The 16,975-nt window shown below is 46.9% G+C and overlaps 1 protein-coding gene across 12 annotated transcripts in view; it reads left to right on the forward strand.

Annotated features, from left to right (window-relative positions):
- LOC140391621 (ETS-related transcription factor Elf-1-like) overlaps positions 1-16,515 on the forward strand; it is a 247,651-nt gene extending 231,136 nt beyond the window's left edge. For all 12 annotated transcript variants that reach the window (XM_072476285.1, XM_072476296.1, XM_072476292.1 and 9 more), the window contains 2 exons: positions 10,953-11,465; positions 14,715-16,515. In XM_072476285.1, the coding sequence (XP_072332386.1) occupies positions 10,953-11,465; positions 14,715-15,318 (1,117 nt within the window). In that variant the 3' untranslated portion in view covers positions 15,319-16,515. The remainder of the gene's footprint in view (positions 1-10,952; positions 11,466-14,714) is intronic.
- The last annotated feature ends 460 nt before the right edge of the window (positions 16,516-16,975 follow it).

Here is a 16,975-nt window from a genome sequence, read left to right on the forward strand (position 1 = left end):
GGGTATTTATTACAGGCCCCCAACTGCCACGAGAGGTAGGATTAAGGTGAATCCCAAAGCTTTGAATTCATATGCAAAAAGCAAGTGGGTGGTCAGGGAAAGGATTGGACCACTTAAGGATCATTGAAGGATTGGACCACTTCAGGACAGTGGGGGAGCTTATCATAGATTATCATAGAATTTGCAGTGCAGAAGGAGGCCATTTAGCCCATCGAGTCTGCACCGGCTCTTGGAAAGAGCACCCAACCCAAGGTCAACACTTCTACCCTATCCCCATAACCCAGTAACCCCACCCAACACTAAGGGCAATTTTGGACACTAAGGGCAATTTATCATGGCCAATCCACCTAACCTGCACATCTTTGGACTGTGGGAGGAAACCGGAGCACCTGGAGGAAACCCACGCACACACTGGGAGGATGTGCAGACTCCGCACAGACAGTGAACCAAGCCGGAATCGAACCTGGGACCCTGGAGCTGTGAAGCAATTGTGCTATCCACAATCCTACCGTGCTGTGTGAGTCAGAAGAAATTGGCGAGGTACCAAATGAGTACTTTGCATCAGTGTTCATCAAAGAAAGGGACTTTGTGGAAGATGATTCTTGGGTAGGGTGTGTGGACAGTCTGAATCATGTTAGCATTGAAAAGGAGGAGCATTGAAAAGGAGGAGGCATTGGGTATTTTTTTTTTTTTAAATTAAGGTAGATAAGTCCCCTGGACCAGATGGGATTTACCCCAGAATACTGAGGGAAGCAAGGGAGGAAATTGGGACCTGGACTGACATCTTTGCATCCACATTGGCTACAGGTGAGATCTCAGAGGACTGGAGAACAGCTAATGTGGTACCACTGTTTAAGAAAGGTGGCAGGGATAATCCTAGAAACTATAGGCCGGTGAGCCTCACGTCGGTAGTAGGTAAATTATTGGAGAGAATTCCAGGGGCATGATTTATACCCATTTGGAAACAAATGGACTCATAAGCAATAGACAGCATGGTTTTGTGAAGGGGAGGTCATGCCTCATTAACTTGATCGAGTTTTTTGAGGAGGTGACAAAGATGATTGATGAGGGGAGGGTGGTGGATGTTGTTTGCATGGACTTCAGTACAGCCTTTGACAAGGTGCCCCATGGCAGATTGATACAAAAGGTGAAGTCACACAGGATCAGAGGTGAGGTGGTATGGTAGATACAGACTGGCTCGGTCACAGAAGGCAAAAGGTAGCAGGAGAAGGATATTTTTCTGAATGGAAGGTTGTGACTAATGGTGTTCCAAAGGGATCTGTGCTGGGACATCTGTTGTTTGCAGTGTACATAAACGAATTGGAGGAAAATGTAGCCGGTCTGATTAGTAGGTTTACGGATGACACAAGGTTGGTGGAGTGGCAGATAGTGTTGAGGATTGTCAGAAGGCACAGCAGAACATAGGTTGGAGACTTGGGCAGAGAAATGGCAAATGGAGTTTAATACAGACAAATGTGAAGTAATGCATTTTGGTAGGACTAACACGAAGGGGAAATATGCCGTAAATATCAAAACACTTAGGAATATAGAGCGTCAGAGAGATCTGGGCGTGCATGTCCACAGATCTTAGAACATAGAACATTACAGCGCAATACAGGCCCTTCGGCCCTCGATGTTGCGCCGACCTGTGAAACCACTCTAAAGCCCATCTACACTATTCCCTTATCGTCCATATGTCTATCCAATGACCATTTGAATGCCCTTGGTGTTGGCGAGTCCAGTACTGTTGCAGGCAGGGCATTCCATGCCCTTACTACTCTCTGAGTAAAGAACCTACCTCTGACATATCTATCTCCCCTCAATTTAAAGCTATGTCCCCTCGTGCTAAACATCACCATCCGAGGTAAAGGCTCTTACTGTCCACCCTATCTAATCCTCTGATCATCTTGTATGCCTCAATTAAGTCACCTCTTAACCTTCTTCTCTCTAACGAAAACAGCCTCAAGTCCCTCAGCCTATCCTCATAAGATCTTCCCGCCATACCAGGCAACATTCTGGTAAATCTCCTCTGCACCCTTTCCAATGCTTCCACATCCTTCCTATAATGCGACGACCAGAATTGCACGCAATATTCCAAATGCGGCCGCACCAGAGTTTTGTACAGCTGCAACATGACCTCATGGCTCCGAAACTCAATCCTTCTACCAATAAACGCTAACGCACCGTACGCCTTCTTAACAACCCTCTCAACCTGGGTGGCAACTTTCAGGGATCCATGTACATGGACACCAAGATCTCTCTGCTCATCCACACGGCCAAGAATCTTACCATTAGCCCAGTACTCTGTCTTCCTGTTATTCCTTCCAAAATAAATCACCTCACACTTTTCTGCATTAAACTCCATTTGCCACCTCTCAGCCCAGCGCCGCAGCTTATCTATGTCCCTCTGTAACTTGTAACATCCTTCCGCACTGTCCACAACTCCACCGACTTTAGTGTCATCTGCAAATTTACTCACCCTTCCTTCTACGCCCTCCTCCAGGTCATTTATAAAAATGACAAACAGCAGTGGCCCCAAAACAGATCCTTGTGGTACACCACTAGTAACTGGACTCCAGTCTGAACATTTCCCATCAACCTCCACCCTTTGTCCTCTTCCAGCTAGCCAATTCCTGATCCAAACTGCTAAATCACCCTGAATCCCATGCCTCCGTTTTTTCTGCAGTAGCCTACCGTGGGGAACCTTATCAAATGCTTTACTGAAATCCATATACACCACATCAACTGTTTTACCCTCATCCACCTGAATGGCACTGATACATGGATCAAGTAACACATTGATGGACAGATCATTTCTACAACAAAGTTCTGGACATTCCCAGTCTCCTATTTATTGTGTCATTCTTTGCCTTGTTTGACCACCCCAAATGCATCACCTCACATTTCCCTGGGTTGTATTCCATTTGCTGCTTTTCTGTCCACCCGGCCAGACCAGTAGCTGCTTCATATTTTGAAAGACATGAGGAATAAGGTATTTGCTCCTGTATCAATTTGCATTTCATTCAATTCCGAGGTGTGGGCTGGTTGGCTGGCCAGAATGTTCTTTTGTATCTCCACTTGTTTTCTCTCATGTATGAATAGTGCCTTATGCTCAATTGTGTTCCGAATGAAGCAGAAATGTGGACATGGGCTGGTTGGCCGAATGTGGTGCTATATTCACCGTAATTCAGAGTAACACAGGATTTGGCTACTTAGATGCTGGTAGCTCAGTTGGTTTTGGGATCAGAAATAGGAAAGAAATTCATAATTAGGAAAAAAGCACCTTCACATTTTGGGTGAAATCTTGCCTTTAAATGCTGCATCATCAGTTTTCCTTATTGGAGCTTACGGAACCACATGGTTCTGTGCATGCGCACTGATGAGCGCTTTTTTTTCCCTAATGGTTGCGGCCGTCATTTTGAAGGCCTCTCACAGCCGGCATTGTTAAAAGCTGGCTGCTGTGGCTGTTGTGTGCGAATTTGCGCAATCAGGAACGCCACGACGGACGGCTCCGCGACTCTTCCGACACCCGCCCACCACCCACTCGCGTGAGGCATACCTCTTCATTCACCTGAGGAAGGAGCAGCGCTCCGAAAGCTAATGATATTGAAACAAGCCTGTTCGACTTTAACCTGGTGTTGTAAGACTTCTTACTATTGTCATTGCAGACTACCTGGTTTCTCTGCTCATACTCTTTCAATGATCAAATACTTTGCGAGTTCTTCAATAGGAATATTTTTTTTTTTAATTCTGTTGCGGGGAATGTTTGAAATTAGCTGAATGACCTAGCCCAAAGGATCATTGAGATGAACGATTGCTGTAAGAGAGTGTATAACTAGAGATAAATGTGACACCTGGTCCTTTAAATCTTTGTTCCAGTCGAAGCTCAAAAAGATTTAGAATCTTAGGGGCAGCACAGTGGGTAGCACAGTTGCTTCACAGCTCCAGGGTCCCAGGTTCGATTCCCGGGTCACTGTCTGTGTGGAGTCTGCACGTCCTCCCCGTGTCTGCGTGGGTTTCCTCCGGTTTCCTTCCACAGTCCAAAGATGTGCAGGTTAGGTGGATTGGCCATGATAAATCGCCCTTCGTGTCCAAAAAGGTTAGGTGGGGTTACGGGGATAGGGTCGAGACGTGGACTTAAGTGGGATGGTCTTTCCAAGGCCCGGTGCAGACTCGATGGCCAAATGGCCGCCTCCTGCGCTGTATATTCTATGATTCTAGGGTCTGAGGATATAATCTGAAGGTGGCACAGTGGTTGGCACTACTGCCTCACAGTGCCAGGAAACCGGGTTCAATTCGGCCTTGGGTGACTGGAGTTTGCGCTTTCTCCCCATGTCTGCGTGGGTTTCCTCGTTTTCTCCCACAATCCAAAAAATATGCAGGTTGGGTGGGTTGGCCATGATAAAATTTCCCCTTTGTATCCAAAGAGGTTCAGGATAGGTGGGGTTACAGGGACAGGGTGGGGGAGTGGACCTAAGAAAGGGGCTCTTTCCGAGGATCGGTGTGGGCCTCCTTCTGCACTGTAAGAATTCTATGATTCCATGAATCTAGACAGATACTAGGGTAGCACTCAGGGATTTCAGAATTGTGATGGTTCTGTGGTGGGTCTTCCAATGTCCAGCATCAAACTGAACTTGGCATTTCCCTATTTGCGGAAGACCAACACCAAAAATGTTCCCGCCATTCTGCTGGCTCCAGGGGCAGGAGTTTTTTTTTTTCATAAACAGTGCTCATCACATTGGGCAGATAAAGATCCCACAGAGCAGCAGGTTTTGGTGGATAAAGGGTACTGTGGTCTTGATTATCTTGAATTAGTCACCTGATTTGAGCAAGGTGTATTGTTGGAGAGAAATAATGTATGTTGAGATGTTTGACCCATTCCTGTATAAGGAATGAATGCTTTAATCAAATTACTCTCCATATCAATAATTATGTATGGTGTGAAGCAGCAAATGATCGCGGTTTTTAATGAAGTAACTGAGGGTTAATTAGTGTAATGCAGTTGGTACGGTGTACATGGACTTCAAAAAGATAGCCACATAAGCTGTCAGCAAAGTTAAAACCCATGAAAAACTAGCACACTGGTATGAAGTTGGCAGAGTGACAGGAAACAAAGCTACAGTGAATGTTTTTTTTGCTGGTTGGAGGGAGGGTTATAGTGAGGTTACTTAAGGGACATTACGAGGATCCTGTTTTTCTTAATCTATATTAATGACTAAGCCTCGGGTATCCAGACCACAATTTCATCCAGATGAGATTAAATGCAGAGAAATGTGAAGTTAATCACTTTGGTGGGGAGGTTGAGGAGGGGCAATACAAAACAAAGGATACAATTCTAACAAGGGTTGTTTATCTTTCAGGCACTCCCGATCTTTATACCAAAGACCTTTTTTCGGAAAGTGGGCACAATCATCTCTGACTTTGTATGGGCGGGGAAAGTGCTGAGGGTCGGGAGGACCCTGCTACAGAGGCAGAGGCAGCAGGGGGGGGTTGGTGTTGCCAAACTTGCTTCATTATTATTGGGCGGCGAATGTGGACAAGGTGCGGCGGTGGTGGGAAGGAGAAGGGGTAGAGTGGGTTAGGATGGAGGAGGATTCTTGTAAGGGGTCTAGTTTGAGCGCTATGGTGACAGCAGCATTGCCAATGGCTCCGAGTAGGTATTCAGGGAGCCCAGTGGTGCAGTCCACGGTGAAGATATGGAATCAGCTGAGGAGGCATTTTAGGGTGGAAGGGATGTCGGTGCTAACGCCGCTGTGCGAGAATCATGGGTTTGAGCCGGGGGGGGGGTGGATAGTGTATACAGGAGGTGGAGGGAAGTGGGCACGCTGGTCAAGGTGAGGGATTTGTACTTGGAGGAAGCGTTTGCCAGTCTGGAGGAGCAAAGGGAGAGGGTAGAGCTGCCGAGGGGTAGTGAGTTCGGGTATCTGCAGGTTAGGGACTTTGCACAAAAGATCTGGAAGGGGTTCCCTCGATTGCCGGGATACACCCTGCTGGAGCGACTGCTGCATCCGGATGTGGAAGGGGAGGGAAGAATTGGGGATATATATAAGTGGCTGGGGGAGCAGGGAGGCGAGCGGGTGGTGAAGTTCTAGGAGAAATGGGAAGCAGAGTTGGGAATGGAGATCAATTGGGGAGTACGGAGTGAGGCACTGCTAAGGGTAAACGGGACCGCTTGTGCAAGGATGAGCGTGATACAATTTAAGGTGGTGCACAGGGTGCATATGACTCGGGTGAGAATGAGCGGGTTCTTTCAGGGGGTAGCAGATGAGTGTGAGAGGTGTGGGCGGGGGCCAGCTAATGACATGCACATGTTTTGGGGTTGTGAAAAATTGGGAAGATTCTGGGCGGGAGTGTTCACAGTCTTAGCCAGGATAGCGGAGGAGGGAGTGGACCCGGACCCTTTGGTGGCGATATTTGGGGTTTCGGAGAAGCCGGTGCTCATGGAGCGGAGTAAGGCCGATGTCATAGCCTTCGCCTCTCTGATTGCACGGCGACGGATTTTGCTGGAGTGGCGGTCGGCAACGCCACCGGGGGTAGCAGCATGGTTGGGAGACCTTATGACTTCCTGCGGTTAGAGAAGATAAAGTATGAGTTAAGGGGCTCAGCAGGGGAGTTTGAGAAAAGGCAGGGGATGTTTGTGACCGTGTTTGAGGAGCTGTTCGTCGTGAGGGGGGGGGGGGGGGGGGAGGGTGATGGGGAGGGTTAGGGGGTGAAAAAGGAGAAAAATCTGTACAAACTGTAGAATTGATTGTTGGAAAGAATTTTTCCCGGGGTGTTTATTTGCTGTAACCTACTTTGATACAAGTTTGAATAAAATGCGTTTTAGAAAAATAAAATTCTAACAAGGGTTCAGGAGCTGCAGAACCTGGCAGCATATGTGCACAAATCTTTGAAAGTGGCAGGGCAGCATGGTAGCACAGTGGTTAGCCCCATTGCTTCACAGCTCCAGGGTCCCAAGTTCGATTCCCGGCTTGGGTAACTGTCTGTGCGGAGTCTGCATGTTCCCCGTGTCTGCGTGGGTTTCCTCCGGGTGCTCCGGTTTCCTCCCATAGTTCAAAGATGTGCAGGTTAGGTGGCTTGGCCATGCTAAATTGCCCTTAGTGTCCAAAAACGATTAGTTGGGGTTACGGTGATAGGGTGGAGGTGTGGGGATAGGGTGGAGGTGTGGATTTAAGTGGGGTGCTTTTTCCAAGGGCCAGTGTGGACTCGATGGGCCGAATGGCCTCCTTCTGCACTGTAGATTCTATGAAAAGAGTCATCGGGTGCGGTTTAGCGATCGCACTGCACCCGGCTGACATCCGGGCGCACCGGGTGAATACCGGCAGAGCCCCAAGTCTCATCCTCGCTGAGCAAGATCCAGATCTGCATATTTATATGAGCAATTAAGCTAATTTGGATACCCGGATGCCAGATTACATGGTGCCCAGAAGTCGACGGTGGTGCCTGCGAGACCTCGCTAGAGCACTGTTTAACACACTTCTTCACAAACATGAACCAGGTGAAACGGCACCTTGGGGGGTGGTACATTAGAAACCCCTGAGTGGTCGGGGACAGTGCAGGGTGGTATCCTGGCAATCCCCTGGCACCTGTGCACCTTGGCAGTGCCACCCTGGAAGTGCCAGGCTGCCGATGTCAAGGTTCCCAGGATGGCACTGCCAGGGTTGGGTCTCGGAGACTGGGAGGGGCTGGCCAATTGGAGGAGGGTGAGGGTGGGTTCCAGGGAGCTAAAGAGCTTTGGGGGGTGAGGGGAGGGGTGTAGATGAGGGGAGGCGTGGTTGGGGGGGCATGTTCAGGGCTGTCGTCCAAAATGGAGCCTCGATCTGCGAACAGCCCCAAGATCTAAAACTAAAATCACATGGAATTCGGGATGGGCTGGCTAAATGGATACACAACTGGCTTGGTTATAGAAGACAGAGTAGCGGTGGAAGTTTTTTAGAATGGAGATCTGTAGCTGGTGGTGTTCTGCAAGGATCAGGGGATAGAGAGTGGGGGGAGGGAGAATAGGATGTCCTTGTATGCGGACAATCTGTTACTATATAATCTTTATTAGTGTCACAAGTAGGCTTACATTAACACTGCAATGAAGTTACTGTGAAAATCCCCTCGTCGCCACACTACAGCGCCTGTTCGGGTGCACTGAGGGAGAATTCAGAATGTCCAATTCACCTAACAGCAATTCAGAATGTCCAATTCACCTAACAGCGCATATATTACGCACCCTCTGTCCAATATGGGGGAGATAATGGAGCTGCTCAAGAGGTTTAGCTCCTTTTCGGGGTACAAGCTAAATTTGGGCTCGAGTGATTTTTTTTTTCCGGTGAAATCTTCAGGAAGGGGAGCTGTTCTGGGGCAGCTGCCGTTTCGTCCAGCCAAGACTAGCTTCCGGTATCTTGATGCCACGCTCCATAAACTTAACTTTTCTAGTCTGGTGGATGGAGTGAAGGCTGATTTGAAAAGGTGGGATGCCCTCCCTCGACTTTAGCGGGAAGGGTACAAGACGGTGAAGATGATTATTCTTCCGAGGTTTTGTTTTTGTTCCAGTGTCTCCCAGTCTTACTTCCCAAGGCTTTTGTCGGGTAGTGGTGATCATTACCTTATCTGTTATGCTGTTACTGGGAAAGGTGCAGGGGATTTGAGGATCTGTGCTCTGTATGGGGACAGATAGAGAGGTTTCGTGCCCAGGGTCAAGTCCGAGGGCCCCGGTTACAGCTCCACTCCCTTTGTTCCCCTGGTAGATTCTCCTCGAGCCTGGTGGTGGTAGCCACTTTGAGGATTTAGTATCAGTTTAGGCAGCATTTTAAACTGGGCTCCATGTCGCTGTTGGCTCCGATTTGCAGGAACTACAGGTTTGTGCTGTCTGACTTGGATTTGTCGTTTAGGGCATGGAGAGGGAAGGGTTGGAGAGGTTTAGCCGGCCCAGACGAATTGTTAGAGAAGTTTAGGCTTCCGAGAGGGTATGTATTCAGACACTGTCTGGTGAACATTTGTTTTACGCAAGAAGCTGTCTTCATTTTCTCTGGTGCCATTGCCCTTGCTTGTGTACAGGGTCCTGTCCTTGGCCGAGTTAGGGGAGGGTAGGATTTTGAGGTCTGTGAGCAGATGCTGGCGACTGAGCAGGCACCGGTGGAGGAGATAAAAGAGTTTGGTCTTGGGTGGTGCAGTGAGGTTCTTCACAGGGTCAACTTCACATCCTCATAAGCCTGATCCAGTTCAAGGTGATTCACAGGGTGCACCTGACTAGGGCATGTATGAGTGGATTCTTCTCCGGGGGTGGAGGATAGGTGTGAACCATGTTCGGGGGGGGGCAGCGAATCACATGCACATGTTTTGGTCTAGCCCCAAGCTTATTAGTTTCTGAGTCTCCTTTTTTGATACAATGTTTGGGATTTTGGGTGTTCAACTGGAGCTGTGCCTGTTGGTGGACATTCTGGAGTATCACTGGTGCTGCGGACAGGGCCGAGGGCAGATGTCCCAGCCTTCGCTTCGCTAATAGCTAAGAGGCGAGTTCTGCTTGGGTGGAGATCTCTGGTGCCGCCTAAGGCCTTGACTTGGTTGGGGGACCTGATGGAATTTTTGCAACTCAAGAAATATACCATGAGGGTCGGTGGTTCTACTCGAGGTGGAAGCCCTTCATCTCCTTTTTCAGGGAACTGGTTACTGTCAGCTGTTTGGGGGGGGGGGTGGTGTTTGCCTTTTTAGTTTGATTAAGGTTTTGTTTACTTTATGAAGGGGGATTGGGGGGGACTGGGTGGGTGCACTTCAGGAATAATATGGGGTTGGGATTTGTTGTATTTTGTTTATAATAATAAAAATTTTGTTTGGATAAAAATATTTTTATATGACTCAAGTGAAGATTAGTTCTGTCTCTCAGAATTTTTCCACTAGTTTGCCACTGAAGTTAGACTCACTGGCCTATAATTTCCAGGTTCATCCCGGCCACACTCCTTGAATAATGGTGCTCCATTAGCTGTCTTCCATTCCTCTGGAACCTTTCCTTTGAACAGAGAAATTGTCAGAGCCTCTGCAATCCCTTCCCTTGCCTCCCACAGCTGCTGAGATACATCTCGTCTCGGCCTGGAGATTCTTCTATATTTGGCTGTATGTCACCCCACTCTACCTCCACTCCATAACCCATCCCCCATGCCAAATTAGTTTAAACCCCTCCCCCAACAGCTCAAGAATTTTTTTTTAAACCCTATATTGACCTCGACTGCAAGATTGTGTCCAGTTCAGGGTACTGCAGGAAGGATCTGAACGCTTTAAAGAGGGTGCAGAAAAGCTTTACAGGAATGGAGTTATGTGGATGGATTGGCAAAGTTTATGTTGATCTCCTTATAGAGGAGATTCAGCAGAGGTGCTCAAAAGCAGGAGGGGTCTGGACAGATTAGATGAGGAGAAACTGTTCCAGGCGAAGAGTTCAGACCCAGAGGACACAGATTCACGCCAATTGGCAAATAAGCAAAGGCAACGAGAAGAAAATCTTTTTAAATGTATTGAGGGATTGAGATCAAGGACGCAACACCTGAGAGTGTGATGGAAGCAGATTCAACCTGGTTTTCTAAAGAGAAGTGGATGATTATCTGAGAAAACATTTGAAGGTCCATGGGGAAAGGGGCGGGTGAGTGGGACCAGGTGAGTTTTACATAGAGCTGGCAGAGTGCTATATGGCCTCCTTCTATGCTATGTGTAAACTGGAGGGCAGCATTTGTTTTGTGCGCAAGTGGTTTGTAGGAATAGGTCAGAATTTGAGGATTTTGACATTTTCCTAGTTCAATGTGATTTTTGTTATGTCTATGATGGATTTTTGTTTTACATTGATTGTGATGTGCTATGGTGCAAGGAGTTTCTGCATGACTTTATTTAGTCTAAAGTTTTTAGAAATTCTGATTCCAAGTGGCATATTTGTATATTTATTTTCCCAAATTTGAATGATCCTATTCTTTCATCTGCAGGTACTATTACCAAAGAGGAATCCTTGCCAAGGTGGAGGGCCAGCGTTTAGTGTATCAGTTCAAGGAGATGCCCAAGAATCTAGTGAACATTGATGATGGTGACCCCAGCTCTAGTTCGGTAACCCAGGAGAATCCACCTAACCTTGCAGCCTATATGCTTCCTGCAGCTTCAGCAGCCCGATCGCCTGCAACTGTCCCGCAATCAATAGTGATGAGCAGTATCCAAACCCAGCAGCCCAGGGTTATTTCACGTCTGATGCCAAGCGTCAAGAAAGTCTCGCTTCAGCCCACTACTGTGGTCAGCTCCCTGAAGGCAACAGTTGGGGAGACTGTGCAGCGGTCCGTGCACCTACTCCCACCAGAAGTGATGAAAGGTGTGCAGACCGCTCAAACGATGCAGCAAACCAGCGTTCTGAGGACCGTACAGCTCGTGCAGTCAGCTCCGCCTCTTCACAAAGAGCAAAAGGTCATCACCAGAAACGAACCAGTCTCCACGCCAATACCGTCCATGAGGTAAAACCAAACCATTGTTGTGTGAACGAGTTTCTAAAGAGAATAAAAGGTTGCAGACCATTTCTTGAGTAGGTGAAATAATCAATACATCAATAATGTTGACACAAAGGAATAATTCCCTCTGGTAGGATCAATTATGAACAAGGGAAGAATCTTAAATTTAGAGCTCGAACATCCAGGCGAGAAAGTATGAATAAAGCAATAAAAGCTCAAGGTAGAGTTGAGCAATTTCAGACCTTAAACTCTTCGTTTTCTCTAGGCATTCTTTGTTTCTTCCTTTTCTCGCCCCATCACCACTCCATTTGGCCCCGGAAGACTAACTCATCTGTCATTTAATCTCTCCTCTCTTCCTTGTGCCTTTGCCCCACCCACCCCTGCTCAAAACCTATTACATCTCAAACTTTTCATAGTACTGATGAATGGTTATCGACCTGAAATGTTTCTCCACAGATGCTGCATAATCTGCTGAGTATTTCCAGCATATTCTGTTTTATTTCAGCTTTCCAGCAACTGCTTTTCATTTAGAGAAATTATGTATCTCTCTTTCCACACAATCTCTTTTGGAAATCGCTTTTCTCACTCTCACAATCTCCCTCGCTCACAATTTCTCTCGCACGCTATCTCTCTCGCACGCTATCTCTCTCGCACGCTATCTCTCTCGCACGCTATCTCTCTCGCACGCTATCTCTCTCGCACGCTATCTCTCTCGCACGCTATCTCTCTCGCACGCTATCTCTCTCGCACGCTATCTCTCTCGCACGCTATCTCTCTCGCACGCTATCTCTCTCGCACGCTATCTCTCTCGCACGCTATCTCTCTCGCACGCTATCTCTCTCGCACGCTATCTCTCTCGCACGCTATCTCTCTCGCACGCTATCTCTCTCCCACGCTATCTCTCTCCCACGCTATCTCTCTCCCACGCTATCTCTCTCCCACACTATCTCTCTCCCACACTATCTCTCTCCCACACTATCTCTCTCCCACACTATCTCTCTCCCACACTATCTCTCTCTCTCTCCCAATATCTCTCTCTCACAATATCTCTCTCTCTCCGCGCTCTCTCTCTCAATATCTCTCTCTCTCACTATCTCTCTCTCTCACTATCTCTCTCTCTCACTATCTCTCTCTCTCACTATCTCTCTCTCTCACTATCTCTCTCTCTCTCACTATCTCTCTCTCTCTCACTATCTCTCTCTCACTATCTCTCTCTCTCACTATCTCTCTCTCTCTCTCTCACTATCTCTCTCTCTCTCTCACTATCTCTCTCTCTCTCTCTCACTATCTCTCTCTCTCTCTCTCTCACTATCTCTCTCTCTCTCTCTCACTATCTCTCTCTCTCTCTCTCTCTCACAATATCTCTCACACTACCTCTTTCTCTCAATCGCTTTCTCTCTCTTTCTCTCTCTCGATAGCATTGTGGATAGCACAATTGCTTAACAGATCCAGGGTCCCAGGTTCGATTCCGGCTTGGGTCACTGTCTGTGTGGAGTCTGCATATCCTCCCTGTGTGTGCGTGGGTTTCCTCTGGGTGCTCCGGTTTACTCCCACAGTCCAAAGATGTGCAGGTCAGGTGGATTGGCCATGCTAAATTGCCCTTAGTGTCCAAAATTGCCCTTAGTGTTGGGTGGGGTTACTGGGTTGTGGGGATAGGGTGGAGGTGTGGACCTTGGGTAGGGTGCTCTTTCCAAGAGCCGGTGCAGACACGATGGGCCGAATGGCCTCCTTCTGCACTGTAAATTCTATGAAATCTCTCAATCTCTCCCCCTCTCTCAATCTCTCTCTCTCTTGCGCTCTCTCTCTTGCGCTCTCTCTCTCATGCTCTCTCTCTGCTCTCTCTCACGCGCTCTCTCTCACGCGCTGTCTCTCTCACGCGCTCTCTCTCACGCGCTCTCTCTCACGCGCTCTCTCTCACGCGCTCTCTCTCACGCGCTCTCTCTCACGCGCTCTCTCTCACGCGCTCTCTCTCACGCGCTCTCTCTCTCGTGCTCTCTCTCTCGTGCTCTCTCTCTCGCGCTCTCTCTCGCGCTCTCTCTCTCGCGCTCTCTCTCTCTCTCGCTCTCTCTCTCGCGTGCCCTCTCTCGCGCGCGCGCCCTCTCTCGCGCGCCCTCTCTCGCGCGCCCTCTCTCGCGCGCCCCCTCACTCGCGCTCTCCCTCACTCGCGCTCTCCCTCACTCGCGCTCTCCCTCACTCGCGCTCTCCCTCACTCGCGCTCTCCCTCACTCGCGCTCTCCCTCACTCGCGCTCTCCCTCACTCGCACTCTCCCTCACTCGCGCTCTCCCTCACTCGCGCTCTCCCTCACTCGCGCTCTCACAAACTTTCTCCAAAATACCGTGGACTCTAGGACAATTGGCGTTTCAAAACTGAGAAGGGTAGATTCTTATTATGTAAGGGTATTATGAGTTATGGAGCAACGGCAAGCAAATGTTGACGTATTTGTCTGGTAGAACAGGTTTGAGGGGGTGATTGGCCCACTGTCCCTGCCTATGTTGGTGTTGCTATCTAATACTTCAAACTCATACAGACTAATTGATTTCTAGACTAGGTTGAACTCAGAAAAACAGAATCTCTGAACGATGTCTAGATTATAACTGATTGATTGCATTTACAAAGAGTGTTGTTTGTATTCTTTGAATGTCATCAAAAGCCAGTTTTTGTCCCCATTGATCTTTGAATTCAAACTTTGTTTTTGTAGGATTGTGTATATCTGAAGTGTTAATGCTACTGTTAGGAATTATTGTAATGTTTCCTTATCTCTTCCCCCCCCCCCCCCCCCCCCCCCCCCCCACCACCACCACCACCACCATTCTTAGAAACATGCAATGACATTGGTGTGACCCAGGAGAGGATGTCGGCGGGTTATCTGGTTTGATGGGCTGCAACTAGGTGCAGCCTTTACTCAAGTGTCTGCACAAACACATTTTTCACTGGAATCAGAGAATAGTAACAAGAAAGTCTAGCTGATTAAGCCCAGCCACAAGGCATAACAGGCTAATTGCTGTGTTCTAACTGCATTGGTTAGGATCGAGCAGCAGCACAGATCAGGGTAAAACCTGAATTATTTCTTATCCAATTCAGGAACATGTCAAAGGCTGTCTCTAGTCACTGAGCTATCTGATGGTTTAAGATGACCGGGTCCAGTGGTTTTTTGGAAAATCAACCGGAGAATATAGCTGCGCTCATTTGTAGGACCGAGAAAAACTGTTGCATAATGTACTGAATCTAATCTGCTGAATTTGCTCTTTCCCCAGAACCATAAAGGTATCGTCACAGGTCCCAGTGGTTGTGTCACCAGGAACTCAGCGGGTTGGTACTGTCACGCTACAAACTGTCCCCCTAACAACTGTGATCACAAGCACTGATTTAGCAATGTCCTCTCCAAAGTTTGTTTTCCAAACAATTCCATCTTCCCATCCAGTAACTGTGCTGAAAGAAAATGTTGCTTTGCATAGGTCTTCGCTCTCTACGAAGATAGTTACGCCAACATCTTTTGCTGTCCATGGTACCAGCGATCAGCAAGTTCTTCCGACCAGTCCAAAGGTACTAAATAATGGAACGCAAGCTACGTCGTCACCTGCCGCAGTAAGTGCTGCTACTCCGGTCGTGACCTTCGCAGCTACCAGCCAGCAGGTTGTGAGTCAACCACAAGGCACAGTCTTTGCATCTGTGATAAAAGCACCAGAGACTAAACAAGCTGTGGCCAGGCAGGAGTGTCGGGAAGAAGCTGCAGGAACCAGCCAGCAAGGCGAGCATAGAGCCCAGCAGTCCCATGTAATTGTGCTCACAAATGCGGGCATGCTTCCCAGCCACATGGTATTCCGAGCTGGGGAGCACAGGGTAGTGGACATCCAATGACTCTGCAGGGTTTCCCTGTTCTCTTCCTCATCCCCAATCCCACTTTTTTTTTTAAAAACTAGATCTTCAAAAATGTAATTTCAGGATGGTTTACTTGAAGTACTTTCAAATCAACCTAACCGAAGTCTAGTTTAAAGTTGTAAATAGAAGATTGCAAATAATAGGTGCTACTACACTTGGTTGGGGGCTAGGAAGATGTTGCCAGTGGTGGATGATGTTAGAAACATTATTTTAGGAGAACCATTTGCTATTTTGGATATTTCCTATTTGCTTTTGTATAATTTTGTTATTAGAGAAGTTTGGAGTGGTAAAAGCTAAATTCCTTACATTTCCTTAAGGCACACTACGCTGCCTCTAAGCAATAATTTTTCCTGCCAACCTGTAATTGTATGTTTGTAACCATTCTGGATTGCCACAATATAGCCTTTGCAATGGAAGTTCTGTGTTGCTCACAGTGGAATGGTTTGTGTTGAACATTACTCCTTGTAAATGCGGACTGTATCAGTAAAGTTCATGAGTACTTCAATTAAACCTAGAAGTTAGCCCTGTTTTCACACCTTGATACTGATAAGTAAGCTTAATTTTTACTTAACTATAAAGAAATCAAAATCATTTTTCACTAACCTGATGTATTTAAAATGAAAGCTGAAGTATCAGAATACTCAAGTTGTTTCATTGTGACCTTCATTCTTCTCTCTTTATTGTAAATGTGTACAATCTATACTGGGAGTCAAATGGGTAAGGAAGGAAAGAGCATTTACTTGTTAGCGAAGCTCTTACTGGTTTTTTTCATCATTCAAGGGCTCTTTATTAGCAGCGGAAGCCTTTGGCTCAACAGTGTAAATATTAGAAGACATTTTCTTTCTTTGCTTTTGTAAATAATGTACATAGTGTTCTATTTTTGAGGTTGAAACAATATTTGAAAATTCTGATTGCCAGCTTTTTAAAACAAAATTGAGGTACATTTTATATTGTTTTTGAGTTAATAAAACCACTGACATTTCCACTGGCATCTCAAAATTCAAAAGTTAAAAAAATAAATCATTTTTGTTGCTATATATTACTGTGTTGTAATTTTAGTTTGTGTGTGAACTAATATTTGTTGTATGTCCATTGAATTGTAAATCCATCTAAAGTTGTACCAAGTAATTTCCAGCAATACATTGCTGTAATATAGCACATTTTCTATTCCTTTGCTTCTACTCTGAAGAGCATTTTTTGCTGTCTGAATGTTTCTTTTCATTGCATAACTTCTGTGAAGCAGTGAATAAAATCAAATGTAGGCTCTTTGGCGCATAAAAGTATGGATGGGCCTTGTGTACAGCTAAACCATATCGATCAAGTTTAAGATATGATCTCTAATCTTTTGTCAGATAACTGCTGGATCAACAGTGCTACTAAGAAAGAAAAACTTCCATTTATATGACACATTTTATGAGCTTAGGATAAGTTGCTTGACAGCCAATTGAATACTTTTCACATAGGGAATGCATAGCAATGTCTCACAAAACAGCAATCAAATAATGACTTGATCGTCCGTTTTAGTGGATGTTAATTAAGGGCGAAATACTGGCCAGAACACAGTGGTGTAGTGCCTTGGGCATCCACCCAAGAGTGCAGACGGGGCCTGGTATAACATTTCAGTAAAAGACAGCAC

The sequence above is a fragment of the Scyliorhinus torazame genome, chromosome 15, assembly GCF_047496885.1.
Source record: "Scyliorhinus torazame isolate Kashiwa2021f chromosome 15, sScyTor2.1, whole genome shotgun sequence".
NCBI lineage: Eukaryota > Metazoa > Chordata > Chondrichthyes > Carcharhiniformes > Scyliorhinidae > Scyliorhinus > Scyliorhinus torazame.